This window comes from Salvelinus alpinus, chromosome 5 (assembly GCF_045679555.1).
Source record: "Salvelinus alpinus chromosome 5, SLU_Salpinus.1, whole genome shotgun sequence".
In the NCBI taxonomy this organism is placed as follows: Eukaryota; Metazoa; Chordata; class Actinopteri; order Salmoniformes; family Salmonidae; genus Salvelinus; species Salvelinus alpinus.
In genome coordinates, this window is record NC_092090.1 from 22,576,028 (window position 1) to 22,597,498 (window position 21,471).

The 21,471-nt window shown below is 46.1% G+C and overlaps 1 protein-coding gene across 7 annotated transcripts; it reads right to left on the reverse strand.

Annotated features, from left to right (window-relative positions):
• Nucleotides 1-8,127: 8,127 nt before the first annotated feature.
• On the reverse strand, nucleotides 8,128-21,130 carry LOC139575747 (E3 ubiquitin-protein ligase TRIM39-like). Of its 7 annotated transcripts, none has more exons than XM_071401004.1 (7): nucleotides 21,040-21,130; nucleotides 20,441-20,505; nucleotides 17,290-17,384; nucleotides 16,492-16,605; nucleotides 15,760-16,216; nucleotides 15,236-15,620; nucleotides 8,128-9,149 (listed from the first exon to the last, which is right to left on the reverse strand). In XM_071401004.1, the coding sequence occupies exons 3-7, from the start codon at nucleotides 17,325-17,327 to the stop codon at nucleotides 8,605-8,607; spliced, it is 1,539 nt and encodes a 512-aa protein (XP_071257105.1). In that variant the 5' UTR covers nucleotides 17,328-17,384; nucleotides 20,441-20,505; nucleotides 21,040-21,130; the 3' UTR covers nucleotides 8,128-8,604. The 7 variants fall into 7 exon arrangements, with proteins under 7 accessions (XP_071257105.1, XP_071257104.1, XP_071257108.1 ...); XM_071401003.1 differs by having other exon boundaries at nucleotides 15,760-16,240; XM_071401007.1 differs by lacking the exon at nucleotides 17,290-17,384 and having other exon boundaries at nucleotides 15,760-16,240; nucleotides 21,040-21,124.
• Between the last annotated feature and the right edge of the window lie 341 nt (nucleotides 21,131-21,471).

The window sequence follows — 21,471 nt, forward strand, 5'->3', positions numbered from 1 at the left end:
CGCACCAAGCCTCCTGTGCGTCTCCAGAGCCCTGTACGCACTGTTCCTTCTCCCCGCACTCGCCCTGAGGTGCGTGCCCTCAGCCCGGTACCTCCAGTTCCGGTACCACGCACCAGGAGCTGCCCTACAGTCATGAGCTGCCCTACAGTCATGAGCTGCCCTACAGTCATGAGCTGCCCTACAGTCATGAGCTGCCCTACAGTCATGAGCTGCCACTCAGTCCGGAGCTGCCACTCAGTCCGGAGCTGCCACTCAGTCCGGAGTTGCCACTCAGTCCGGAGCTGCCACTCAGTCCGGAGCTGCCACTAGTCCGGAGTTGCCCCTCTGTCCTGAGCTACCTCTCTGTCCTGAGCTACCTCTCTGTCCTGAGCTACCTCTCTGTCCTGAGCTACCTCTCTGTCCTGAGCTACCTCTCTGTCCTGAGCTACCTCCAAAATCATGTGGGGGCCTTGGGGAGGATTCTTAGGCCAAGGTCGTGGGCGAGGGTCGCCACTCAAAGGACGCTAAGGAGGGGGACAAAGACAGTGGTGGAGTGGTGTCCTCGTCCACCGCCGGAGCCGCCACCGCGGACAGATGCCCACCCAGACCCTCCTCTTGAGTTGTAGGGGTGCGTTCAGAGTCCGCACCTCAGGAGGGGGGTACTGTAACGTCCTGACCAGAGTTCTTATGTGTTTTGCTTGTTTAGTGTTGGTCAGGACGTGAGCTGGGTGGGAATTCTATGTTGTGTGTCTAGTTTGTCTGTTTCTATGTACAGCCTAATATGGTTCTCAATCAGAGGCAGATGGTAATCAGATAGGTCTGGTCCTTTTGTGGCAGGGCTGAAATGTAGGGCTGAAACGGGCTGAAATGGGCTGAAATGTAGTGGTAATGTTTTTGGGGGATTCAGTTCATTTGCATGGCAAAGAGGGACTTTGCAATTAATTGCAATTCATCTGATCACTCTTCATAACATTCTGGAGTATATGCAAATTGCCATCATACAAACTGAGGCAGCAGACTTTGTGAAAATTAATATTTGTGTCATTCTCAAAACTTTTGGCCACGACTGTATATTGTGTGTTTTGGATCATTGTCTTGCTGCATGACCCAGCTGCACTTCAGCTTCAGCTCACAGACGGATGGCCTGACATTCTCCTGTAGAATTTTCTGATACAGAGCAGAATTCATGGTTCCTTACTGTGGAACGCAGTGTTTGGTTTTTGCCAGGCATAATGGGACCCAAGTCATCCAAACAGTTATAAATCTGTCCATAGAACATTCTGCCAAGAGTCTTGATGTTCATCCAGGTGCTTACAGGTGCTTTTTGGCAAACTTTAGTCAACTGTTTGGACGACATTGGTCCCATTATGCCTGGTGTGTCAGGATTTGGCCAGGATTGTTCAGGTTTTGGTCACTAGATGCCCCCATTGTGCTTTTTTGACCCTTTTGTTTTTTTCCCTTGTTCCAGTTATTATTTGAACCTGTGCCTCATTTCCCTTGAAAGTATTTAAACTCTTAGTGTTCCTCAGTTCTTTGCTCTGTGTTTGTATGTTAGCACCCAGCCCCAGCCATGCTGTGAACATTTGTTTCTCTAGTTGGATTTTCTTGAGGTACTCTGGTTTTGTTCTTGTTTATTTTTTATTGTTCTTTTGAGGTTTGTTTTTTCCCTGCTGTTCTTACCACTTTGTGGATTTTTCCTTGTGTCTTGGAGGATATACATTTTTTCTCTTGGAATTACTTTTAGACGTTGTGGATTTATATTTTTTGCCTGAAGATCTTTTCCTTTTTCCTTTATTAAACCACCGTCTCTAGTACTGCTGTGTCTGCCTCATCTTCTGGGTTCTGCCGACTATTAGTGGCTCAGTTTACTAAGTGACTGTTTCTCACACCGGAGACCCGAGTTCGTAACCGGGTCCTGACATGGTGAAAACCAAACACTGTATTCCACAGTAAGAACCTCATACCAACGGTCAAGCATGGTGGTGGTAGTGTGATGGGTTTGGGATGCTTTGCTGCCTCAGGACCTGGATGACTTGCCTTAATAGACAGAACCATGAATTCTGCTCTGTATCAGATAATTCTACAGGAGAATGTCAGGGCATCTGTCTGGGCATCTGTCTGTCAGGCCATCTGTCTGTGAGCTGAAGCTGAAGTGTAGCTGGGTCATGCGGCAAGATAATGATCCAAAACACACAATCAAGTCTCCATGAAAATGGTTAAAAAGCAACACATTTGAAGTTTTAGAATGGCCTAGTCAAAGTCTAGACCTAATCCAAATTGAGATGTTGTGGCAGGACTTGAAATGGCAGTTCATGCTTGTTAAAGCAGTTCTTCATGCAAGAGTGGGCCAAGATTCTTCTGCAGGTATATTAGAGGCTGATCAACAACTACAGGAAGCGTTTGGTTGCAGTCATTGCAGCTAAAGGTGGCAAAACCAGTTATTGAGTTTAAAGGGGCAATAATTTTTTCCCATGGGGGAATTGGGTCTTGCTTTGTTAAATTAAATTTAAAAAATAAGTATAAAATTGTTGTGTTATTTGTAAACTCAGGTTCCCTTTATATAATATTAGGTTTTGGTTGAAGATCTGATAACATCCAGTATCAAAAATATGCAAAAATAGAGAACATCAGAAAGGGGGCAAATACTTTTTCACGGCAGTTTGTGTCTCTCTCCCTCGTGTCTTCCTCCTCCTCCTCCTCCTCTCTCCCTGATGTTGATAGGAGATGACAATGTTCTGTACTGGGGTGACAGACCATTCACAGAGAGGTGACAATTAACGTCACAAACACACACACACACACACTGCACACACACACACAAACGTATAAGCTCACGCACTTACACACACGCAGGCAAAGAAGTGACAGTCACATGATGTAGACAAATATAATCACATAGACAAAGACAACAAACCTCACTGTGGTCTCCAGGTGACAAAGACAACAAACCTCACTGTGGTCTCCCGGGTGGCGCAGTGGTCTAAGGCACTGCATCGCAGTGCTAGCTGCGCCACCAGAGTCTCTGGGTTCGCGCCTGGGCTGGGTTCGCGCCCAGGCTCTGTCGCAGCCGGCCGCAACCGGGAGATCCGTGGGGCGACGCACAATTGGCATAGCGTCGTCCGGGTTAGGGAGGGTTTGGCCGGTAGGGATATCCTTGTCTCAGTATGTAAAAATGTAATAAAATGTATGCACTCTACTGTAAGTCGCTCTGGATAAGAGCGTCTGCTAAATGACTAAAATGTAAAATGTAAAATGGTCTCCAGGTGACAAAGACAACAAACCTCACTGTGGTCTCCAGGTGACAAAGACAACAAACCTCACTGTGGTCTCCAGGTGACAAAGACAACAAACCTCACTGTGGTCTCCAGGTGACAAAGACAACAAACCTCACTGTGGTCTGCATGTGACAAAGACAACAAACCTCACTGTGGTCTCCAGGTGACAAAGACAACAAACCTCACTGTGGTCTCCAGGTGACAAAGACAACAAACCTCACTGTGGTCTCCAGGTGACAAAGACAACAAACCTCACTGTGGTCTCCAGGTGACAAAGACAACAAACCTCACTGTGGTCTGCAGGTGACAAAGACAACAAACCTCACTGTGGTCTCCAGGTGACAAAGACAACAAACCTCACTGTGGTCTCCAGGTGACAGACAACAAACCTCACTGTGGTCTCCAGGTGACAAAGACAACAAACCTCACTGTGGTCTGCAGGTGACAAAGACAACAAACCTCACTGTGGTCTCCAGGTGACAAAGACAACAAACCTCACTGTGGTCTCCAGGTGACAGACAACAAACCTCACTGTGTTCTCCAGGTGACAAAGACAACAAACCTCACTGTGGTCTCCAGGTGACAGACAACAAACCTCACTGTGGTCTCCAGGTGACAAAGACAACAAACCTCACTGGGGTCTCCAGGTGACAAAGACAACAAACCTCACTGTGGTCTGCAGGTGACAAAGACAACAAACATCACTGTGGTCTGCAGGTGACAAAGACAACAAACCTCACTGTGGTCTGCAGGTGACAAAGACAACAAACCTCACTGTGGTCTCCAGGTGACAAAGACAACAAACCTCACTGTGGTCTCCAGGTGACAAAGACAACAAACCTCACTGTGGTCTCCAGGTGACAAAGACAACAAACCTCACTGTGGTCTGCATGTGACAAAGACAACAAACCTCACTGTGGTCTCCAGGTGACAAAGACAACAAACCTCACTGTGGTCTCCAGGTGACAAAGACAACAAACCTCACTGTGGTCTCCAGGTGACAAAGACAACAAACCTCACTGTGGTCTCCAGGTGACAAAGACAACAAACCTCACTGTGGTCTGCAGGTGACAAAGACAACAAACCTCACTGTGGTCTCCAGGTGACAAAGACAACAATCCTCACTGTGGTCTCCAGGTGACAGACAACAAACCTCACTGTGGTCTCCAGGTGACAAAGACAACAAACCTCACTGTGGTCTGCAGGTGACAAAGACAACAAACCTCACTGTGGTCTCCAGGTGACAAAGACAACAAACCTCACTGTGGTCTCCAGGTGACAGACAACAAACCTCACTGTGTTCTCCAGGTGACAAAGACAACAAACCTCACTGTGGTCTCCAGGTGACAGACAACAAACCTCACTGTGGTCTCCAGGTGACAAAGACAACAAATCTCACTGTGGTCTGCAGGTGACAAAGACAACAAACCTCACTGTGGCCTCCGGGTGACAAAGACAACAAACCTCACTGTGGTCTCCAGGTGACAAAGACAACAGACCTCAACCTCACTGTGGTCTCCAGGTGACAAAGACAACAAACCTCACTGTGATCTCAAGGTGACAAAGACAACAAACCTCACTGTGGTCTGCAGGTGACAAAGACAACAAACCTCACTGTGGTCTCCAGGTGACAAAGACAACAAACCTCACTGTGGTCTGCAGGTGACAAAGACAACAAACCTCACTGTGGTCTCCAGGTGACAAAGACAACAAACCTCACTGTGGTCTCCAGGTGACAAAGACAACAGACCTCACTGTGGTCTCCAGGTGACAAAGACAACAAACCTCACTGTGGTCTCCAGGTGACAAAGACAACAAACCTCACTGGGGTCTCCAGGTGACAAAGACAACAAACCTCACTGTGGTCTGCAGGTGACAAAGACAACAAACATCACTGTGGTCTGCAGGTGACAAAGACAACAAACCTCACTGTGGTCTGCAGGTGACAAAGACAACAAACCTCACTGTGGTCTCCAGGTGACAAAGACAACAAACCTCACTGTGGTCTGCAGGTGACAAAGGTGAAGAAGTGGAAATCAAAAGCAAAACATGTTAAACTGAAGTGATGTATTTAAACAGAAAATACACAGATTAATTTGCTGACATTTTCCTACATCAAAACGTTCCCATTGGGTGTATCTTAAGAAGCCCCACTCGTGACAGGCCGGCAGGTCAGCGATGTCAGCCAATGCTGTCAGGATTTGGAAGTGTTTATCTGATGGAGCTCAGCTGTTCTGAGAGTCGTTACTATGGAGACGTGCTTGGAGGAACAGACTATGATGCTATCTAACAGCAAATGGCCTTTTAAATAAGCTGACCCCAAGTCTCTTTCTCAATTCATTTTTACTTGATTCCTCATATCCTCTCTGCTCACCTCCCTCTCAAAACACACTGTACAAGAAGATCTTAGGGGTGGGACCATGGACCTTCTCCTCCAATAAGGTTGAATTAGGAGTCCAACTCTTACCTTTTTATCCTAACCCCTTACCCCTGGACTATAAAGCTAACGCTTCACAAAGAACAACTAGCTGAAGTACATCAACAATTCTGATGTCACTTCTGTTCTTCCTGCATGGCCATCTAGTGACAACTAGTGACTAAAACTATTTAACAGAAGAGCAGCTGTTCTGTGTTACAGAAGAGAAAATAAACAGTAACAAACAGCCCATCCTTAGACACCAAATAATTCTGTAATCACACACTGTGACGTGGAATGATGAAAGACTGGAGAGTTTATATTAGTTGATGAGAGAATATCGAGCAGTTGAGTTTCTTTCAGTTTGATTAGTGTCATTATCTCCTAATCTAAGCTTCTTTCTCATGTCTCTCTACAGTTGTGTTAACAACAGTGACTTTCTCATGTCTCTCTACAGTTGTGTTAACAACAGTGACTTTCTCATGTCTCTCTACAGTTGTGTTAACAACAGTGACTTTCTCATGTCTCTCTACAGTTGTGTTAACAACAGTGACTTTCTCATGTCTCTCTACAGTTGTGTTAACAACAGTGACTTTCTCATGTCTCTCTACAGTTGTGTTAACAACAGTGACTTTCTCATGTCTCTCTACAGTTGTGTTAACAACAGTGACTTTCTCATGAAGGGCACTGAGTCTGAGTCATCACTAGGCTAAACAGACACCCACTCTATCAGCGACAGTGCTTTTAGAGAAAGGAGGGAGGGAAGAGAGGGGATAGGCTGAGAGAAGGAAGGTATAGAGTGAGGAGAAGTAGAGAGGGAGGAGAGAGGAAGCGGGAGAGAGGAGGGAGAGAAAGGGCAGGTAGAGACAGATAGTACTCTCCTCTGAGATGAGAGTCAATTCAATTCAAAACAACTTTATTAGGAAAGGCATATTCAGTTTACAAGTGTAAATATCAACATCAAAACCAGACCTCTCTCTCCAATATAATATATCCTCCTTTAGACAGCACACTATGAATGTGGTGGTTGAGTAGGCAACCCTGCCCTCAGATTCCATCCACCTCTACCCAGCAGTTCCTCAGTCACATTAACAGTGTCTATCTGAGTGAAGTCTGATCTCTCTCGGGAGGCTGGAGATCGATGGGATGTGATGATTCTAAGATAAGAAAACTCTAGGTGGCTAATCAATGATGCTAACAGCCCACCCTGCTAAGCCCAGCATGAACCCAACTGGTTCTAGGTGTGTGTGTGTGCAGAAACCAAATGGCAATATCTTAAATCTTGCTTGAAAAACACTCTTCCAATAAGGGTTTTAATTGAAGGTTGACTTGAGGATGTGATATGTTATCCTCATCTGTATTCTCAAAGCTTTATAACAACATTACTACAATGTTGCTCCGGTGAGCAGTAAGCACATTATTGCACTTAATGGACTGTAGGGAAACACCGCCATCTTGTGGCTGTACATTGACATAGAAAACCTTCCTTCACTACTGCTGATGGTCGATTGTCTGAAACTACAGGTAACTAACTAGTGCTCGACTTGGACTGAAATAGGTGTCGGTACTCATTTTGGGTGCCGGTACTGTTTATATTTAGGTGCAGGAACTCCAAAATACTTTGGAGCTAATATTCTATAAGAGGTACAGGAGCTCAAGTAGAACAGGTGTCGGTACTCAGCTCAGGTGAACTCCTGCCCAAGTCAAGCACTGCAGGTAACTGCCAAAATAATGGAAACACTTGAGTAAATGTGGGATACAAAGAATATTGAAAGCAGGTGCTTCCACACAGGTGAGGTTCCTGAGTTAATTAAGCAATTAACAGCCCATCATGCTTAGGGAGGGTCATGTATAAAAATGCTGGGCAGGACATTATTTTGGCTACCATCGCTATGACCCAGAGGATGACAATGCCCCCATCCACAGAGCACGAGTGGTCAGTGAATGGTTTGGTCACTGAATGGTTTGGTCACTGAATGGTTTGGTCACTGAATGGTTTGATGAGCATGAAAACGATGTAAACCATATGCCACGGCCGTCTCAGTCACCAGATCTCAACACAATTGAACACTTATGTGAGATTCTGGAGAGGCACCTGAGACAGCGTTTTTCATCACCATCAATAAAACATAAAATGATGGAATTTCTTGTGGAAGAATGATGTCGCATCCCTCCAATAGAGTTCCAGACACTTGTAGAATCCATGCCAAGACACGTTGAAGCTGTTCTGGCTCGTGGCACAAGGCCCTATTACATCTCTTTATGTTGCTGATTCTTTCATTTGGTCAGTTACCTACATGACTGATGCTGAACTGACTGCTCATTTCAAATCAACGTTTACTGTCATATTCACAGGATACAGCGTAGTACACAGGGCGATGAAAGGATTTCTTGCAAGCTCTCCTTCTAGTTCAACAGCAAAAAAAGTATTCAACTAAAGTATAGTAAGAAGCATCATCACGCAGGACAGTATTTAATTATTATAGTAAGTCATGTAATAATGTAATTGCAGGGGTTTACTGAACATATGACAGTGCATACAGACCTGGGCTTCCTGTGGTATTTAGTGAACTGTTTTCATTCTTCCCAATGTCATGTTACATCAGGAAGAAGAATGTGGATCTCATCCACTAAGATGATATGGTCCACAGAGATAGATGGACAGGTAGGTCTTATTGGATTACATTATGAGACTGTGATTTACTATGTTAACACATGAAATGATAACCTTATCCACAAAATAATTTAGTTCTGCATTAATAACTGCAATTGAATGATTACATTATCAGGAAAAGTTATTGCATTATAAATGTAAAATGTAAATAAATTATCTGCTGATTTATGTAATATGTATTACATTACAATTAATTATTACATTACCTGGTCGCTATTACATTAGCAGTTAACAGTATTTCAATGTTTGGTATAAACCAGTCAGTCAGTGACATCTACAGGAGTGATGACCAGTGGGGTTGAGTTTTTACCACTGTAATTATTACCAGGGCTGAAGAATGGATAGAGTTTCTCAGTGAAGGTGTAGCCAGTGTATGAGTGGATATGAGACCTGGCCTCCACATTGTAGAAGCAGACCTGTCCCTCCTTATAATCCACAAACACCCCCACCTTCTGGAGCTCCTCTCTAAGGAAGATGGGGACAGTGGGGACAGCGCCAGCCCAGTACTGTCCATTCCTCAGCATCACAGTCCAGTATCCATCCTCAGGATTTAGGTAAATCGTCCCCTTCATGTTGATTGACTTCGTGGCCACTCCTAAAGACCAGCCAGTCTTCCCCTTCACCTGCACCTCATAGTAGAATCTCCCTGAGGAGAAGCCCTCCTTTCCCAGGACACAGACAGAGATATCAAACCTCTCTGGGTTGTCAGGGAGATCCTGCCATACATCTCCAAATATAACTTGTTTCCTGTCTTCAGACAGGATTAGTTGGGGATGTGCTGTATCAGGATCTAGAGTCACATCCACTGTGGAGAGAAACATACACTTTATTAGAATTAGAAAAAATCAGTGGATATAGAACATAAATCTGGGAAACCGCATTTTACCGTATAATACATTATTCTCTGACATATGGCTATTTTGTGAATGGTCTGACATCTAAACTATTGTAATAGTGTATTCATGTAGCAGCCTAGATGGAGTTAACATACAGGACTGTTGAGTCTAACTGAAGAGTAACGTACAGGACTGTTGAGTCTAACTGAAGAGTAACGTACAGGACTGTTGAGTCTAACTGAAGAGTAACGTACAGGACTGTTGAGTCTAACTGAAGAGTAACGTACAGGACTGTTGAGTCTAACTGAAGAGTAACGTACAGGACTGTTGAGTCTAACTGAAGAGTAACGTACAGGACTGTTGAGTCTAACTGAAGAGTAACGTACAGGACTGTTAAGTCTAACTGAAGAGTAACGTACAGGACTGTTGAGTCTAACTGAAGAGTAACGTACAGGACTGTTGAGTCTAACTGAAGAGTAACATACAGGACTGTTAAGTCTAACTGAAGAGTAACGTACAGGACTGTTGAGTCTAACTGAAGAGTAACGTACAGGACTGTTGAGTCTAACTGAAGAGTAACATACAGGACTGTTAAGTCTAACTGAAGAGTAACGTACAGGACTGTTGAGTCTAACTGAAGAGTAACATACAGGACTGTTAAGTCTAACTGAAGAGTAACATACAGGACTGTTGAGTCTAACTGAAGAGTAACATACAGGACTGTTAAGTCTAACTGAAGAGTAACGTACAGGACTGTTGAGTCTAACTGAAGAGTAACGTACAGGACTGTTGAGTCTAACTGAAGAGTAACATACAGGACTGTTAAGTCTAACTGAAGAGTAACATACAGGACTGTTGAGTCTAACTGAAGAGTAACATACAGGACTGTTAAGTCTAACTGAAGAGTAACATACAGGACTGTTGAGTCTAACTGAAGAGTAACATACAGGACTGTTGAGTCTAACTGAAGAGTAACGTACAGGACTGTTGAGTCTAACTGAAGAGTAACGTACAGGACTGTTGAGTCTAACTGAAGAGTAACATACAGGACTGTTGAGTCTAACTGAAGAGTAACGTACTGGACTGTTGAGTCTAACTGAAGAGTAACGTACTGGACTGTTGAGTCTAACTGAAGAGTAACGTACAGGACTGTTGAGTCTAACTGAAGAGTAACGTACAGGACTGTTGAGTCTAACTGAAGAGTAACGTACAGGACTGTTGAGTCTAACTGAAGAGTAACGTACAGGACTGTTGAGTCTAACTGAAGAGTAACGTACTGGACTGTTGAGTCTAACTGAAGAGTAACGTACAGGACTGTTGAGTCTAACTGAAGAGTAACGTACAGGACTGTTGAGTCTAACTGAAGAGTAACGTACAGGACTGTTGAGTCTAACTGAAGAGTAACGTACAGGACTGTTGAGTCTAACTGAAGAGTAACGTACAGGACTGTTGAGTCTAACTGAAGAGTAACGTACAGGACTGTTGAGTCTAACTGAAGAGTAACATACAGGACTGTTAAGTCTAACTGAAGAGTAACATACAGGACTGTTAAGTCTAACTGAAGAGTAACGTACAGGACTGTTGAGTCTAACTGAAGAGTAACATACAGGACTGTTAAGCCTAACTGAAGAGTAACGTACAGGACTGTTGAGTCTAACTGAAGAGTAACGTACAGGACTGTTGAGTCTAACTGAAGAGTAACGTACAGGACTGTTGAGTCTAACTGAAGAGTAACATACAGGACTGTTGAGTCTAACTGAAGAGTAACGTACAGGACTGTTGAGTCTAACTGAAGAGTAACGTACAGGACTGTTGAGTCTAACTGAAGAGTAACGTACAGGACTGTTGAGTCTAACTGAAGAGTAACGTACAGGACTGTTGAGTCTAACTGAAGAGTAACATACAGGACTGTTGAGTCTAACTGAAGAGTAACGTACTGGACTGTTGAGTCTAACTGAAGAGTAACGTACAGGACTGTTGAGTCTAACTGAAGAGTAACGTACAGGACTGTTGAGTCTAACTGAAGAGTAACGTACAGGACTGTTGAGTCTAACTGAAGAGTAACGTACAGGACTGTTGAGTCTAACTGAAGAGTAACGTACAGGACTGTTGAGTCTAACTGAAGAGTAACATACAGGACTGTTAAGTCTAACTGAAGAGTAACGTACAGGACTGTTGAGTCTAACTGAAGAGTAACGTACAGGACTGTTGAGTCTAACTGAAGAGTAACGTACAGGACTGTTGAGTCTAACTGAAGAGTAACATACAGGACTGTTGAGTCTAACTGAAGAGTAACGTACAGGACTGTTGAGTCTAACTGAAGAGTAACGTACAGGACTGTTGAGTCTAACTGAAGAGTAACGTACAGGACTGTTGAGTCTAACTGAAGAGTAACGTACAGGACTGTTGAGTCTAACTGAAGAGTAACGTACAGGACTGTTGAGTCTAACTGAAGAGTAACGTACAGGACTGTTGAGTCTAACTGAAGAGTAACGTACAGGACTGTTGAGTCTAACTGAAGAGTAACGTACAGGACTGTTGAGTCTAACTGAAGAGTAACGTACAGGACTGTTGAGTCTAACTGAAGAGTAACGTACAGGACTGTTGAGTCTAACTGAAGAGTAACGTACAGGACTGTTGAGTCTAACTGGCAAAATTATTTTCTGATCGTTTCAAGATCTAAAATATAAAAGGTAACACTTTACTTGAATGGGGTATACTTAAGACATTTATAACATCTTTATGAAACCAGTCATAACACCATGAGTGTTGAACTATCATTCATAAGAACCTGTTAACAATACTATCTAATAACCTACTGTAACGGATTTCCTCCTCCTCTTCATCCGAAGAGGAGGAGCAGGGATTCGACCAAAATGCAGCGTTGTGATTTGACATGATATTTATTAAACAAGGAACGAAAACGAACTTCACTTGAATAACTAACAAAATAACAAAACGGAGTAGACAGACCTGGACATGCGAACTTACATACAACGAAGAACTCACGAACAGGAAAAATGACTACACAAAAGAACGAACGGACAAACAAACCGAAACAGTCCCGTGTGGCGCGACAAACACAGACACAGGAGACAACCACCCACCACCAACAATGTGAAACCACCTACCTTAATATGGCTCTCAATCAGAGGAAACGTAAACCACCTGCCTCTAATTGAGAACCATATCAGGTCACCCAAAACCAACATAGAAACACATAACATAGACTGCCCACCCAAACTCACGTCCTGACCGACTAACACATAAAAATAACAGAAAACAGGTCAGGAACGTGACATAACCCCCCCCCTCAAGGTGCGTACTCCGAACGCACCACCAAAAGTCTAGGGGAGGGTCTGAGTGGGCATCTGACCACGGTGGTGGCTCAGGCTCTGGGCGAGGTCCCCACCCCACCATAGTCAATCCCAGCTTACGTCTCCCCCTCCGAATGACCACCCTCCCATTACACCCACTTAATTTAAAGGGTAACATCGAAATAAGGAGCAGCACCGGGACAAGGGGCAGCACCGGGATAAGGTAGCTCAGGACAGAGAGGTAGGTCAGGATAGAGAGGTAGCTCAGGATAGAGAGATAGCTCAGGATAGAGGGGCAGCTCCGGACTGAAGGGCAGCTCCGGACAGAGAGACAGCTCTGGACTGAGGGGCAGTTCTGGATTAATGGCAGCTCCGGGCTGAGGGGCTGCTCATGGCTGGCTGACGGCTCTGGACGCTCATGGCTGGCTGACGGCTCTGGACGCTCATGGCTGGCTGACGGCTCTGGACGCTCATGGCTGGCTGACGGCTCTGGACGCTCATGGCTGGCTGACGGCTCTGGACGCTCATGGCTGGCTGACGGCTCTGGACGCTCATGGCTGGCTGACGGCTCTGGACGCTCATGGCTGGCTGACGGCTCTGGACGCTCATGGCTGGCTGACGGCTCAGGACGCTCATGGCTGGCTGACGGCTCAGGACGCTCATGGCTGGCTGACGGCTCTGGACGCTCATGGCTGGCTGACGGCTCAGGACGCTCATGGCTGGCTGACGGCTCTGGACGCTCATGGCTGGCTGACGGCTCCGGACGCTCATGGCTGGCTGACGGCTCAGGACGCTCATGGCTGGCTGACGGCTCTGGACGCTCATGGCTCACTGGCGGCTCTGGCAGATCCTGGCTCACTGGCGGCTCTGGCAGATCCTGTCTGGTTGGCGGCTCTGGCAGATCCTGTCTGGTTGGCGGCTCTGGCAGATACTGACTGACGAATGGCTCTAGCGGCTCCTGACTGACGAACGGCTCTGACGGCTCGGGACAGACTGGCGGCTCTAATGGCTCGGGACAGACGGATGGCTCAGACGGCACTGGGCAGACGGATGGCTCAGATGGCACTGGGCAGACGGATGGCTCAGATGGCGCTGGGGAGACGGATGGCTCAGATGGCACTGGGCAGACGGATGGCTCAGATGGCACTGGGCAGACGGATGGCTCAGATGGCACTGGGCAGACGGATGACTCAGATGGCACTGGGCAGACGGATGACTCAGATGGCGCTGGGGAGACGGATGGCTCAGATGGCACTGGGCAGACGGATGGCTCTGGCCGGATGAGGCGCACTGTAGGCCTGGTGCGTGGTGCCGGAACTGGAGGCACCGGGCTAAGGACACGCACCTTCAGGCTAGTGCGGGGAGCAACAACAGGGCACACTGGACTCTCAAGGCGTACTATAGGCCTGGTGCGTGGTACCGGCACTGGTGGTACCGGGCTGAGGGCACACACATCAGGGCGAGTACGGGGAGAAGGAACAGTGCGTACAGGACTCTGGAGACACACAGGAGGCTTGATGCGTGGTGCCGGAACTGGAGGCACTGGGCTGGAGACACGCACCACAGGGAGAGTGCGTGGAGGAGGAACAGGGCTCTGGAAACGCACTGGAAGCCTGGTGCGTGGTGTAGGCACTGGTGGTACTGGGCTGGGGCGGGGAGGTAGCGCCGGAAATACCGGACCGTGCAGGCGTACTGGCTCCCTAGAGCACTGAGCCTGCCCAACCTTACCTGGTTGAATGCTCCCCGTCGCCCGACCAGTGCGGGGAGGTGGAATAACCCGCACCGGGCTATGTAGGCGAACCGGGGACACCATGCGTAAGGCTGGTGCCATGTATGCCGGCCCGAGGAGACGCACTGGAGACCAGACGCGTTGAGCCGGCTTCATGGCACCTGGCTCAATGCCCAATCTAGCCCTACCAGTGCGGGGAGGTGGAATAACCCGCACCGGGCTATGAACACGTACAGGAGACACCGTGCGCTCTACTGCGTAACACGGTGTCTGCCCGTACTCCCGCTCTCCACGGTTAGCCTGGGAAGTGGGCACAGGTCTCCTACCTGCCCTCGGCCCACTACCTCTTAGCCCCCCCCCAAGACATTTTTGGGGTTTCTTCATGGGCTTCCGTGCTAGCCGCGTACCTTCATATCTCCGGTTCCTCTCTCCGGTTGCCTCCGCTCTCCTTACTGCCTCCAGCTGTTCCCATGGGAGGCGATCCCTTCCAGCCAGGATCTCCTCCCATGTGTAGCAACCCTTGCCGTTTAACACGTCCTCCCATGTCCATTCCTGTTTAGTATTCCACTGCTCGAACTTACGCTGCTTGGTCCTGGTTTGGTGGGTGGTTCTGTAACGGATTTCCTCCTCCTCTTCATCCGAAGAGGAGGAGCAGGGATTCGACCAAAATGCAGCGTTGTGATTTGACATGATATTTATTAAACAAGGAACGAAAACGAACTTCACTTCACAGACACAGGAGACAACCACCCACCACCAACAATGTGAAACCACCTACCTTAATATGGCTCTCAATCAGAGGAAACGTAAACCACCTGCCTCTAATTGAGAACCATATCAGGTCACCCAAAACCAACATAGAAACACATAACATAGACTGCCCACCCAAACTCACGTCCTGACCGACTAACACATACAAATAACAGAAAACAGGTCAGGAACGTGACACCTACTACTACCTTAAAAAATAAAAACTGTCACTTTAAGGAGTCATTATTGTCATACGAACCATAGTCCATGGTCATATTCTTCAGGTTTCTTCTCACATACTCAGCCTCTCTCTGTTGCTGTGGGTCTGAGATGAGAGTAGCTGTGATCTTATTCAGATCAGCAGTTCTGATGTCCACCAGTTCTTTCTCAAATGTTGCCTCTTGTTTTAACACAGTATATTTTTTACTGAGTTCACGAACAACATGTTTAAGCTCAGAGTTCTCCTGCTTCAAGTCTGAGTAGAACTTAGAGATGTTCTTCACTTCAGAGATAAGAGTTTTAGTTTTAGGGTTCTTCTTCAGATCAGAGAGTCCCTCATCAGAATCTTCTTCCTCCTCTTTAACTTCCGTCATCTTTTTAGAGACACTCTCTCTCTCCTCCTCCTCAGTCTCCATAGTCTCCTCCTTTAGAGAAAACATGAAACACACAGTTCAGGTAATATAATACATTCACACTTCAGTTCGTCTCATTCTAATAGTGTTATAAGTGCTTGTAGATAAGTGTTTGTAGTCATTTCACATAGTGTATTGTTAATGACAGCACCTCTTTGATCCTCTCTGTCTGTCCAGCATTGCCTTGGTGACCTTTGTGTCCCCCGTCTCCAGTGACATCAGCCAGGGTGTGTCTCTGCAGTGCTGGGACAGTGTAGTGCTGCCTGACGTGGCTCTCACAGTAGGAGACAGTGCAGGTCAGACAGGACTTCACCGCTCTGAGCTTCTGTCCAGAGCAGATATCACAGGCCACGTCCCCAGGACCAGCATAGCCCAGAGCAGGGAGGGCAGGACTGAAGCCTGCCTGCTGGAGGCCCTGGAGCAACCTGGCCAAAGCTGGGTTAGTGCAGAGCACAGGCCGGACTCTGGATCTCTTACTGCATTGGAGACACACATAGTCTCCTGCAGGGCCGGGCTGGACCCAGTATGTGCTGATGCACTGCCTGCAGTAACTGTGTCCACAGGGAATGGAGACCGGGTCCCTCAGCACCTCTGAACACACAGAGCATCTGAACTGATCCTCAGTCAGCAGACTGAGAGAGAGAGAGAGAGAGAGAGAGAGAGAGAGAGAGAGAGAGAGAGAGAGAGAGAGAGAGAGAGAGAGAGAGAGAGTGAGAGAGTGAGTGAGTGAGAGAGTGAGAGTGAGAGTGAGAGTGAGTGAGTGAGTGAGTGAGTGAGTGAGTGAGTGAGTGAGTGAGTGAGTGAGTGAGTGAGTGAGTGAGTGAGTGAGTGAGTGTGGGGTGTTTTTTTTTTTTTTTTTTAAGCTACTCATTTCAACACTCACCTCAGATCAGGGGTCAAGGGTTCTCTTTTAAAGTTAAAGGGTGGCTCCATTGACCTGGCACTATTCATAGAGAGACAGCTGGGAGCAGGAGACTCCATTAACTCCCGCTTGGCTCTGCAATTATATTATAGTTATAGTATAATTATAGTATCTGTAGTGATATCATCACATTATCTTCTGTGTTGTCTTAAAGTGAAAGCAGATGAAACTAAACACATTCATCAACAGTGAAATACAGTAAACTGCCAAAACAAAGGAAACCCTTGAGTAAATGAGGGTTCTGGCGGCTCTGTTATGGTGTAGCGTGCATTTTCCTGGCATGTGATGAGGTCCACTCAACCCCTTAGAAGGCAAGGTAAACGCCAATAAATACACAGCCATTCTGATCACCTTCAACATCAGACCCCCCTCTCTCTGACTCACCTCCTGCTCAGGACTCCAGGATCTCCCTCAGACAGCCTCTCTCTCTGACTCACCTCCTGCTCAGGACTCCAGGATCTCCCTCAGACAGCCTCTCTCTCTGACTCACCTCCTGCTCAGGACTCCAGGATCTCCCTCAGACAGCCTCTCTCTCTGACTCACCTCCTGCTCAGGACTCCAGGGTCTCCCTCAGACAGCCTCTCTCTCTGACTCACCTCCTGCTCAGGACTCCAGGGTCTCCCTCAGACAGCCTCTCTCTCTGACTCACCTCCTGCTCAGGACTCCAGGATCTCCCTCAGACAGCCTCTCTCTCTCTGACTCACCTCCTGCTCAGGACTCCAGGATCTCCCTCAGACAGCCTCTCTCTCTCTGACTCACCTCCTGCTCAGGACTCCAGGGTCTCCCTCAGGCTCCATCCAGTCTAATGTCTGATTTAGACTATGGACTGCTCAGACAGATCTCACTCAGAAAACCTAGCCAGTAAACATAAACAGTTATGTCTATATATACAGTTGTGGCCAAAAGTTTTGAGAATGACACATTTTAATTTCCACAAAGTTTGTTGCTTCAGTGTCTTTAGATATTTTTGTCAGATGTTACTATGGAATACTGAAGTATAATTACAAGCATTTCTGAAGTAAATTACAAGTGTCAAAGGCTTTTATTGACAATTACATGAAGTTGATGCAAAGAGGCAATATTTGCAGTGTTGACCCTTCTTTTTCAAGACCTCTGCAATCCGCCCTGGCATGCTGTCAATTAACTTCTGGGCCACATCCTGACTGATGGCAGCCCATTCTTGCATAATCAATGCTTGGAGTTTGTCAGAATTTGTGGGTTTTTGTTTGTCCACCCGCCTCTTGAGGATTGACCACAAGTTCTCAATGGGATTAAGGTCTGGGGAGTTTCCTGGCCTGGGACCCAAAATATCGATGTTTTGTTCCCCGAGCCACTTAGTTATCACTTTTGCCTTATGGCAAGGTGCTCCATCATGCTGGAAAAGGCATTGTTCGTCACCAAACTGTTCCTGGATGGTTGGGAGCAGTTTCTCTCGGAGGATGTGTTGGTACCATTCTTTATTCATGGCTGTGTTCTTAGGCAAAATTGTGAGTGAGACCACTCCCTTGGCTGAGAAGCAACCCCACACATGAATGGTCTCAGGATGCTTTACTGTTGGCATGACACAGGACTGATGGTAGCGCTCACCTTGTCTTCTCCGGACAAGCATTTTTCCGGATGACCCAAACAATCGGAAAGGGGATTCATCAGAGAAAATGACTTTACCCCAGTCCTCAGCAGTCCAATCCCTGTACGTTTTGCAGAATATTAGTCTGTCCCTGATGTTTTTCCTGGAGAGAAATGGCTTCTTTGCTGCTCTTCTTGACACCAGGCTATCCTCCAAAAGTCTTCGCCTCACTGTGCGTGCAGATGCACTCACACCTGCCTGCTGCCATTCCTGAGCAAGCTCTGTACTGGTGGTGCCCCAATCCCGCAGCTGAATCAACTTTAGGAGACGGTCCTGGTGCTTGCTGGACTTTCTTGGGCGCCCTGAAGCCTTCTTCACAACAGAGGAAGAACAATGATTTCAAGCACCACCCTCCTTTTGAAGCTTCCAGTCTGTTATTCGAACTCAATCAGCATGACAGAGTGATCTCCAGCCTTGTCCTCGTCAACACTCACACCTGTGTTAACGAGAAAATCACTGACATGATGTCCCTAGAATTTCTAAGCAAACAGCTGGAGGCAGGGCTTTCTCCTATAGAGCTCAATTTTTATGGAATGGTCTGCCTACCCATGTGAGAGACGCAGACTTGGTCCCAACCTTTAAGTCTTTACTGAAGACTCATCTCTTCAGTAGGTCATATGATTGAGTGTAGTCTGGCCCAGGAGTGTGAAGGTGAACGGAAAGCCTCTAGAGCAACGAACCGCCCTTGCTGTCTCTGCCTGGCCGGTTCCCCTCTCTCCACTGGGATTCTCTGCCTCTAACCCTATTACAGGGGCTGAGTCACTGGCTTACTGGTGCTCCTCCATGTCGTCCCTAGGAGGGGTGCGTCACTTGAGTGGGTTGAGTCACTGACGTGATCTTCCTGTCTGGGTTGGCACCTCCCCTTGGGTTGTGCCGTGGCGGAGATCTTTGTGGGCTATACTCGGCCTTGTCTCAGGATGGTAAGTTGGTGGTTGAAGGTATCCCTCTAGTGGTGTGGGGGCTGTGCTTTGGCAAAGTGGGTGGGGTTATATAGTGCCTGTTTGGCCCTGTCCGGGTGTATCATCGGATGGGGCCACAATGTCTCCTGACCCCTCCTGTCTCAGCATCCAGTATTTATGCTGCAGTAGTTTATGTGTCGGGGGGCTAGGGTCAGTCTGTTATATCTGGAGTACTTCTCCTGTCTTATCCGGTGTCCTGTGTGAATTTAAGTATGCTCTCTCTAATTCTCTCTCTCTTTTTTTCTCTCTCTCGGAGGACCTGAGCCCTAGGACCATGCCTCAGGACTACCTGGCATGATGACTCCTTGCTGTCCCCAGTCCACCTGGCCGTGCTGCTGCTCCAGTTTCAACTGTTCTGCCTGCGGCTATGGAACCCTGACCTGTTCACTGGACATGCTACCTGTCCCAGACCTGCTGTTTTCAACTCTCTAGAGACAGCAGGAGCGGTAGAGATACTCTTAATGATCGGCTATGAAAAGCCAACTGACATTTACTCCTGAGGTGCTGACTTGTTGCACCCTCGACAACTACTGTGATTATTATTATTTGACCATGCTGGTCATTTATGAACATTTGAACATCTTGGCCATGTTCTGTTATAATCTCCACCCGGCACAGCCAGAAGAGGACTGGCCACCCCTCATAGCCTGGTTCCTCTCTAGGTTTCTTCCTAGGTTTTGGCCTTTCTAGGGAGTTTTTCCTAACCACCGTGCTTCTACACCTGCATTGCTTGCTGTTTGGGGTTTTAGGCTGGGTTTTTGTACAGCACTTTGTGATATCAGCTGATGTAAGAAGGGCTATATAAATACATTTGATTTGATTTGGTCCTTTTGTGGCAGGGCTGAAATGCAGTGGAAATGTTTTTGGGGGATTCAGTTAATTTGCATGGCAAATAGGGACTTTGCAATTAATTGCAATTCATCTGATCACTCTTCATAACATTCTGGAGTATATGCAAATTGCCATCATACAAACTGAGGCAGCAGACTTTGTGAAAATTAATATTTGTGTCATTCTCAAAACTTTTTTGCCATGACTGTACAGTACAATATAAGACTATCTATAAGTAGTTTTATACAGCATTGTATCTTAGTAATCATGCATTATGTCACCCTTTATAAAGCACAGTTGTTTTTTATCAACAAAATGTTATGTCACGTTTGGTAATGGATCCTATAGTGAGCAGTTATTTCACCCTTTATAGAGTATTACATAAGCTCATAGATGACTTGTGAATCATCTATGTAGTGCTTAAAGACTTTACGTATGTTATATAAAGCCTTTATAAGTGTTGTTAGTTTAAAGAGGAACCCTGCCTTCTTACCTGATCACATAAATCACCTGTCGAAGCGATGTGAACTAGGCCCCGTGTTCACGTTTTCAACCTCTCTGAAAAAGAGAACCCAATGTCAAACAGGAAGAGGCTGTATGCGGAAGCTGGCTGGTTGCTTAATGTAAAAAATAAATACAAACTTTCAAGAATTATATATTTTTTATTTCTTTACTTCTACAGATATATCATTGCCATTTAGAGATATTTGTAAGTGGTGTTACATGTAACCCCCTTAGAAATATGTGTTCCCCCATACAATTCAGGCCTAGTGAGAGACCTATACTGAAACCCCCTTACTCTCCTGAAAACGACAGAATACAGCCAAAATGTACTGTATTTCATTCATACTGTAGTCACTTTACACAGTACATCAGGTAAACAAATAAAACATTTCAGTGGTATTTTTCACCAGAACTTTATCAGAACAATCAAATATGTAACAGGTTACATAACCTAGGCCAACACTGTACGTCTAACACAGTGGTTACATACAGCACACTGTTCATGGAATAAAGTAATGATAATACGTGTTTCTATAACACTTTCAATTATGAAGAAAACATTAAATGCGATTATTGCATCTGACTTACCCAATCTTTGCAAACAATTGGAACAGGAGTATCGAACTGTGCGCCCTCTAAAATGGTGTGTGTTGTAACTTTTACTTTTACTTTCAGTATAACCGCTAGAGACCAAACTACATTCTGAAAACTGCTCTACTGCTGGGTAGACCTATTGTAGTACAATGCCACCATCTAGTGGCCAAACGCTGAATCATTTGAAAATGTGTGATTTTAGATAGTTTTAAGAAAACATTTAAATTAATAATTGACATTCAGATTGCTTATTATAAATTACTTAATATTTATGTATTGAAATATATATTATTATATTATATTTTACACATTTCTCACAAAGCTTCAGTCCACACAGTTGACTGGTCTGATAAAGACTGCTGTGTCTTCTACTGACCAGCAGGCAGCACTAACATACAGTGTTGAGCACTGACTCAGTAAGGCATT

Coding starts and splice junctions, on each gene's coding strand:
- LOC139575747 (XM_071401003.1), bottom strand. CDS start 17,327: ATGGAGCCTGAGGGAGACCCTGGAGTCCTGAGCAGGAG. Junction 16,241..16,491: donor CCCTTGACCCCTGATCTGAG/GTGAGTGTTGAA, acceptor TCTCTCTCTCAG/TCTGCTGACTGAGGATCAGT. Junction 9,150..15,235: donor GAATATGACCATGGACTATG/GTTCGTATGACA, acceptor TTCTCTCCACAG/TGGATGTGACTCTAGATCCT.